Raw genomic sequence first — 8,583 nt, 5'->3', positions numbered from 1 at the left:
CCGAAAGAGGTTTGACTTCATAGCCTTCATGATTTTCATCTCAGCTGAGCTCAAACCACACTCTGCTGTTTCTTCCTGTTTGACACTCATGTGCATCTCACTCCTCCCACAGCAGACCACTTGACTCTCTTCATTAGAACATCTGCAAAGTGGGCCCAGACTTTGACAGCAACAGAGACAAAATCAAAAGGATGAAAAAGACACTAAGAGTCTGAATATGGGAACATTCAGTTTATTTTTTGCTCAGGACTCTTTCAAACAGACACAGAAACATCAGCAGGTGAATGTGATGAAGCCTGAGTTCCTCTCTGAGCTGCAGTTCCAGCTGCTTCCTGACTCTATCTGGTGGCAGCATACACAACATGTGGCTCCACCTTCCTCTCTGATGCAGGCCTGCGGCTTCTCTTTGCTTTGGCCTGGAAATTTAGAGCTGCGTAGTTCAGATCATCTGAGGCCTGATTCTGAAAATGAAAATGTTCAGTCACACACTGCAGCTGAGTTGGTCAGAAATATGAAAAACTGCTGGATTTTATTCATACCAACTAATATTTTCAAAGTTGTGATCAAAGTTTAGTTGATTTTAACTGAAATGATGGAACCAGATGTTCAATGGAATACCAGCTGTGCTGAATAATCTAAAACACTCTCAAAAACAAAGAAAAAAAACCTGCTGTGACGAAGGACTGAAATGTTTGATTGATGGATAATAGTGAAATAGTGAAATAAATAGTGAAGCTGAACAGGTGAACAGGTTTTTTTAGACTCTCGTGATACTTCCCAACAAATTTACACTGCTGGACATGCAAAACCTCCTTTTGGAAAAGATTTAAAATGTAAGTTCCTGACAAAACCTAAATATTGAATATTACGATGTAAAATTTCAAGGTTTAGTCAAGCTGGAGGTTTTCTCTGCTCTTCAGTCTAGAAAAACGAAGCATTCAGAGTTTCACACTGAATGACAGAAAGCTAAACACAGAACTGACAATGCAATGACTTTAACATAATCTTGAAATTAATGTTTCAGTTCTTTTTAGTACTTCTTTACTGCCATTTACTGTCTGCTGTGACATTGCATTTCAGTTCAAACTATTCAATAATTTATTAACTTACATTATTTGACTTTTTTGATTTAAGCTGCATTTCAGATTTTGCAAACACGCTTCAGAGGCGAGACACAACTCAATGGTTTAGTTCTCCGGTGCAGCAGAAATGATCTATTTTGATAAAATAACTTATGGTCGAGTGTTTCAATCAGAAAAAGCCACTTAAGTTAAGGTAAAGGTAACAAGTATTGTTCTAACTTTTTTTCACACATCACAGTAAACAGAAACCACTAAAATTGAAGTTAAACTGAAAATTACAGTTCACACTAGAGTTTTAAAATGTTCTGTAACAGCACTAATGATGAGAGACTATGACTGCCTGTCTGAACTTACCGTTTGAAGCCACAGGCAGATGTTATTCACAGATTAATCATATTTAAATGCATTTAAATTTATTTCAATGTACATTTTTTAAAAAGAAAAAAGTTTATAGAAGTAGGTTCACCTTGCTCTTATTTGGCTGCTGTTCTTCCCTCACAGCTAAAAAGGTAAATACAAAAGAAAGAGTTAATCATTACTGTCTCTGTAAGCTGGAGGATAAAAATACAAGAAGTTACAGAAGGATGTGCAACAGTCAGCTGTACCTGTCTGAAGTCTCCTGATTCTTACACCCAGAATAATGACTGCTATAGTGAGGAAAACAGTCAGAGCTCCCAGGATCACACTCATCAGGTCTTTCATTCTATCAGGTTCTTCTACAAGATATTTACACATAAAACATTTCAAAGTCAGCTTCATGTTTGGTTGATACTGCAATAACTAAAGAGATGTGAGATAAATCTCCAGAGAAGGAGGAACCTTACTTTCAGTGTTCAAATGTGCTTCTCCATCAGATTCATCGTTACCTGCAAAGAAAACACTGGTGTGATCTAATTTGATTCATATGAATTCCCTGTTTGTCTTTGGGCTGTTTTCATGCTTCTGTGATGATAACTTTGAGATTTACAAATCACATGATGAGAAAAAATAACGTCTGTATTGTACAAAAGAACCTAATCTTACCTCGAACCATTAACTCTGTTGCATTGACAAGCACTATGTGTCTCGTCATGTAGAATCCACAGAAATACAGTCCAGAGTCAGAGAAATCCACCCATTTGATTTTCAGTAAAACAGTGGTGTTGTTGGAGCTCATCTCAAATTTTCCACCTTGAAATCCATCACAGAATGAGGCTTCACCATGAGCACCAAACGTAGAGGCGATACAGCTGGGTTTAGTTCTGTTGACCACTCTGAACCAGTCTGTCTGGGTTGTAGATGTGGAAATGTTGGAGCACAGCAGAGTGACGTCTTCACCAGACTGGACCTCCACAGTGTGAGACTCACAGATCCAGCCTGAAACAAACAGCAGAGAGAACATCACAAACTGAATATTCAGCTGTTACTGTGACTACAGGTGGCAGTACTTACTGAGGCTGCAGAGAAACAAAGCTGTTATCAGGATAAAGATCCTCATCGTGTGTCTAACCGTGTCACTGTAACTTTAGTCCTCTCAGCTCTTATAAAGAGGTCCGTAGAGGCGGGGTGTTTTTTCTCTTTCATGTTGTCAAGCACAGTGAGGTTCAGATGAAACAGAGTTCTCAGGTGGTGGTTGGAGACTAATAGTCCAGCGTCAGATGAACCTTGGAACAAATGGTGTCAATCAAGCTAAAGATTGTTAACAGTTTTGAAAGCTGGTAATAATGTACCTCAGTTTTCTTCAGAACATTTCTGATCTCCACATCGATCAGCCTGTGTGAACAAGTTGAAGCATGAAGTGTTTTTTCATCCACCGTGTTCACGTTGTTTTTTGTCAGCGAACAAAACATGAAAGCAAATGCTTAATATTTTCATTAATCATCACACAACAGTGATATTGTTGGATATTTCTTGATCTCTCTATTCTATTCTATGAACTGCAACTATTCAAGGACACCTAACCCGAGAATTTTCAACATTAAAAATGAAGGGATGGTCAGAGATGCCAGTAAGGGTTGGGTGATCTCACAGAGGACTAAATGTCATAAAGCTTATTCTTCTTGTATTAGTGCCAGTGACAGGCTTAAAATATACTTGCTGTTTCTCCTGGCAATCACGTAAGCATCCATCTTTGTTCACACTTTAACTGCTCACATACTGTCCTGTTACTATGGTCATTACCAGAGAGTTCCACAAGGGGGCACACTTAATCATCTGGACTGGAAGCTGCTGTCAGATTTAAAGGATATAAGCAGAATCACTCTGATAAAACAAGAAACACGGCATCAATAGAAGAGGTTAACATGATGTTGCTCTTCAGATCACAACAAAAAAAAATGATAGTGGTGGTATCCTAGACTGTGGTTCCCAACTGGTGGGTCGCGACCCACTTTCGGGTCGAGGACCGGTTTTCAATGGGTCGCCAGACTCTGACTGGGAAAAAAAAATCTTCAGAAAAATGACCATGCTTTAATTTTGAAGGGCTCAGAATGCATGCCATTCACACTCCTAAACAGTAGGTGGCGACAATACCCTGTAATGCTAATCGACACCCGCCATTTCACAGACAGAAGAAAAGCTCCGGTTTGTTTTCATATGAGAGTGACCATGGGTAAACGCAGGTACGACATTGACGATATAAAATATGGATTTTCTTATATTGAGGACAAAAGGGGGGAAACGACCTCAGTGCACTTTTTGATTTTGAATAAAAATGCAGCCACTTGAGTGTTAAAGGGAATTTTTCCTCTCAACCGTCACACTCTTTTGTTTGCTTTTGTTTATCGTTAAACTTGAATTTTGTGACTATTGACACACTGTGATATTCTGTTTTATGTCATGTTCAAACTGCAACATGTTTTCATTAAAGACATTTGAGATTTTAAAAATGTTCCTGGATCGCAGCTTGTCTATAACAAATGATGGTGGGTCCTTAAGCCAGACCAGTTGGGAACCACTGTCCTAGAAGGTATGTGAGGCTGTTAAACCAATCACGTCTCAAGAAAATTGGCTGTGAAAAACACTAAAACATCAAACACAAGCCTTACACACCCCCTACTGCGCACCTACATATTACAGCTTGTGTACACACAACATTAAAGCGATAGTGCGTAACTTCTGATGACCCCTAGAGGATTTATACGTTATTACAACGATGCGGCCGATGGACTGGTACAACCCTCCCCTCCCCTCCCCCCTGCCGAATGGAAAGCCTTTTTTTTAGTGCGATCCACTTCTGAAACTCTTGGTCGCTTCTTTGTATTCTCCATGTGGCTTCCAGCAGCCCTCTCCTCCCCCCTCCCTTCTCGTTTTAAGGCAAAACCAAGTAGAATACGTCATTTCCTGTGCACCAACGTGTGAATGTCACCCCATGACGCCAAACACAAAAAGAAGAAATACTGAAAAATTCAGTGAGGTGTTAGAGGAGCCGAATGGCTGAATCAGCGTTGTATCAACTCCTCTTATAGCTCCTTGAGTGAAACGGATATTTATAGACACATAAAACTTACACACTATAGCTTTAATTTCTGAAGACATACACGACCGACGGACTAAACAAACGCAGGATACATGAGGCAGCCGTGCTAAACATGCGTATGTGTAGTTAACCGTGTACATATTTCCAGCCTTAGGGTGAGTTTGAGTGTGATCTTTCTCTGTTCTCCAGCAGTTTCTCTGTGCGCAGCAGTTCATCATCATCTCATAAGTGGAGCTGCTTTTCTATCCTGGTTGGAATTCCACGTTTTGCTAAATTGTTTAGTTTCCCTCAGTGGTAAAAGTCGATTGATTCTCTCTTCTCTTCTAATCTTGTTTTCTGACCTTAACTCCTACCTTACGTTCTCCTCAGAAAGAACCAGTCATCTGCTTCATCTGTACCTGCTCAAGGAATTATCTCCTGATGCCATCACACTCTGCCACGTTGAACCCACAAACTTCCTTAAAGACTTACCTGTCAGCCTGGCTCCTCCGTCCACCCTGTTATTCACGAGTTCCCGGGAATACTCACCTGACAATTTGGCTCCACCGATCCCATTGAAATCCACCAGCCTCCTGGAAGGTTACATAACTGCTTGGATCCCTCGTTCCATTAGTATCCACATGTATACCCTTTTATGACAGAACACACCTGCCTGCCCACTCACATTACCACAGGTTCCCGCTGTTCCTGTCGTCCAGAAGGCCATCGACCTGTTCTACCTAAGCACTGTTTCTCATGGATTTTGGACTCATAAGGACACTCACAATTAACAAATCATTGCTTGTAATTATTGTAAATAAATCCTTTTAATCACCTCTGTGTTTTTTTTGCCTTTCTGGGTCCAAACCTTCAGACTGTAACTCTAAAATGTCCTCACAGTCATACATCAATCAATTTTATCCTTCTTATTTTTACTTTTCTCATCAACATTTTCTTATTTACAACCTCTCAATGTGAATTTTAAAAAGGGGCAATGGAAACCCAGACAATTACATTTCTACAGAATAACAGCCACAAGCAACACACACACATCCTCTCTGGTGACACAGCACTGCCTTGTTTATTCTTTCCAAAGCAATCAATGGAAAAGTATCTGACTTTTCTTATTTTTTGGGAGTTCAAAAATAATTTTTACGATATGAATGTAGTTAATTTGTAACTGTATTTCTAAATAATCAATAATTAAATGATCAACTTACCGTCATGTCGGTTTATTTAAACTGTCTGCAGTTTGGGATCTGCCAAGTCAGCAAACCGAGAATAAGAGCTAAAAAGTGGGACACTCACTTTGTCAACCAAAGATAGCTGAAGTTCTAATGGCACATGGAAAGCTATTCTTCATCTACAGACCTGTTTATTGTTCAAAGTTGTTTGACTGCTAAACTGGCATACTACTTTTAACTTTCATTTTCCACATCTGAGCGAAAGGAATCATTCAAATCAACCATCAGAATATTTATTTAAATACATTTTTCTCCCACTTTTTGCACGAACATGCATAAATACAACATTTGGCTTTGACAGTTAATTGACTCATCCCAAAAGATTAATGAAATAAATGAAAATAAATGTGGGAATCCTTCTAAGTCCAGGTTTCCAGCAGAGTGATTGGGATGACAGTGGGCAGGCAGGTAAGTCCCTCCAGGGAAGATATAGAAACAGGGACTCCAGGAAGCAGAGGTGCCAGGTAGTAATGAAGCCTTCCAGGAAAATGAAGCACATCAAAAAGATGAGGTAAGCCAAAACGTTTGATATGCCATTCAGTGTACTCTCAGAGTGTAGTCTTCAGAGTAAAAAGAGGATCCACGTCAACAGGTGAGGCTTTCAGTGCAATGGTTACTGAGAATAGTCTCTCCGGAGGGTTCAACTTAGATAAGTTGTGGATTCTTCCTAAGGTCAAAGAACAAGCAACTAGGTATTTTTGGCCAACAGTGGGAAACTAAATGATCTAACGTCCAGTGGACATCCAAACTAGAGTAGACAAACAGATCTGATGATAAGGTGATGATGAACAACTGTGTCACGGGCAGCTCTCATGATGAGGTGATGAGAAACAGCTGAGAGGACTGGGAAACTGCCTGAGAGCAGAGAGTACCACACCCACACCACACTCACATTCACACAGCATTCATACAGGTGGAGGGGGACTCCAGATGGCCAGAAGCCAGTACTACACCCACTGAACTCAAAAGTAAACAAACACAGGTAAAAAAGCTGGAGGGATGGCCTCATTTAAAGGTTTACTGTTTTCTTCAGACTGTTTGAATCATTTGTATATTTTTATTTTACCTGAAAGTTAGAAATTGAAACTAAATCTAATTATATTAAAACACATATTGTAAAATGGTCAAATAAATCTGTTCAAGTAAAGTTTTGACAGCCAGGAAAATTAGTGGAGAGTTAAATAAAATCAACGATAAACTGATATCATCAATGTGAGTATGGCCTAAAAGGTGGTTAACCTAGTCCCAGTCCAGTGATTAGATACACTGGAACACAGCTGGCTGCCTCTGTCCAGTATCAAACATTTACTTTAGGAGGTGTTATAATTTAAAGATTGTGAAAATGTTCAGGCTTTACAACAGACAATTTAAAGAAGCAGTTCACTTGCTCCAGCCTCAAATTTGAAATCAAAACATAGGAGGGATAGTCTTCACATCTTTGCTGGCTTGCCAAGAGAAGCTGAAGTAGGTGTTTCCCCAGAATGTCAAACTGATGTTGCAAATACAAAATACAGGACTGTTCTCCACCTAAACACCTCCCAATGGAGGTGCAAGAAAGAGAAACAGGAAAGGAATAGAAGAAATGATCGGAGAAAACAATCATAAACCAAATAACCAGCTGCTACACCTGCAGAAAGACCTCTTGAAGACCTTATCCCACTTTCCTTTCATATTGTGTCTTCTTCCTCCAAGTTTACTTCAGAGTTAACTTCACTATTTCTTTTTTACACCAATGTAAAAGTCTATATCTCTTCCAGACTTGTTTACTTGTCCCACACCAATTTATGGAAATGCACCAACTTGATCTTCTTACGCTTATGAAAGTTGTGAAGCTTGATGTGTGCAGTGACAAATGCTTGCATGTTTGTGGCGTGGCTTCTTAACAGCATGTTGCATCCTCAGCGGCCCGCTGCATCCTCAGCAGCCCAGCGGTGGCAGTGCAAGAGTCTTTGGGTGGTGGATGGGCTTAATTATTGCTTCATTAGCTGCACCTGCAAAGGTGTGCATAAAGCATACCTGGTGTGGCTTGCAGGAGTTCACCACTCTGCTGGTAGTGTGTGTAGAAAGTTAATGCCAGCTGGGTTTTAGTCATAAACAAGGAACTAAACTTCTTATGTTCAGTCTCCCTTTTATGTTGCGGTCCAACAAGCCAGATTGTAACAAACAAATGGAGTAATCTGCTGAACTCTGAAAGATGTTTGGTATCATTCTGGACCAGATGAACTACAAATTGTAGCACCACAAAGTAGTTCAAATCAAATCAGTTGTTCCTATGCCCTAAGCCACCGGTGTTGAGTTGTCCCACATCTAATGAGTTTTTTTACTTTTGAATATTTACATTATTAGTACAGATCATTTTGGCTGGTGACACCTGGAACACTTTCAAGCAAAACAGTTAATTTGTGGTGTGAGAGTACAAAAATTTCTGAATGTAGATGTGAGATTCAAGCATGATTTAGAAAGCTTATAAGTAGTACATTTGTCTGACCTTTGTTTAAAAAAGGAAAGATCAACTGAAAGAATGGGGGTAACATGTTTTGACATACAAAGAACAAATTCACCTTTTTTTGGTGTGCAGATTAGACTCTGATCGTCTTGGTAAAGCAGTGACAAGAACACTGCTTGACCTGGAATCTCAAATGTGGTGGTGGATGGGCAGTTAGGAGTTGACTTTAGAGAAGGTTCCTCTGGCATCTGGAAGAGGTGGGAATGGAGAGGAGAGGATTGGATGAAAGTTGATCCGAAGAGAAAATGTATTTACATTTTTCCAGGTTATCTGAAGGTCTTATATAGCTTTTCATTGGACATTGGCTGCTTTTCT

The 8,583-nt window shown here is 39.8% G+C and overlaps 1 protein-coding gene across 2 annotated transcripts; it reads right to left on the bottom strand.

The window, feature by feature from the left end:
- Nucleotides 1-218: 218 nt before the first annotated feature.
- On the bottom strand, nt 219-2,567 carry LOC140282226 (uncharacterized). 2 transcript variants are annotated; one of them, XM_072376817.1, is made up of 6 exons: nt 2,514-2,567; nt 2,106-2,438; nt 1,907-1,948; nt 1,688-1,798; nt 1,549-1,583; nt 219-461 (listed from the first exon to the last, which is right to left on the bottom strand). In XM_072376817.1, the coding sequence occupies exons 1-6, from the start codon at nt 2,557-2,559 to the stop codon at nt 339-341; spliced, it is 690 nt and encodes a 229-aa protein (XP_072232918.1). In that variant the 5' UTR covers nt 2,560-2,567; the 3' UTR covers nt 219-338. The 2 variants fall into 2 exon arrangements, with proteins under 2 accessions (XP_072232918.1, XP_072232919.1); XM_072376818.1 differs by lacking the exon at nt 1,688-1,798.
- Nucleotides 2,568-8,583: the final 6,016 nt, after the last annotated feature.

Source organism: Leuresthes tenuis, unplaced genomic scaffold (genome assembly GCF_036924035.1).
Source record: "Leuresthes tenuis unplaced genomic scaffold, fLeuTen1.0.hap1 SCAF_22, whole genome shotgun sequence".
Taxonomy (NCBI): Eukaryota; Metazoa; Chordata; class Actinopteri; order Atheriniformes; family Atherinopsidae; genus Leuresthes; species Leuresthes tenuis.
Note: the sequence above shows the minus strand (reverse complement) of the source record. Positions and strands in the feature narration are given on the sequence as shown.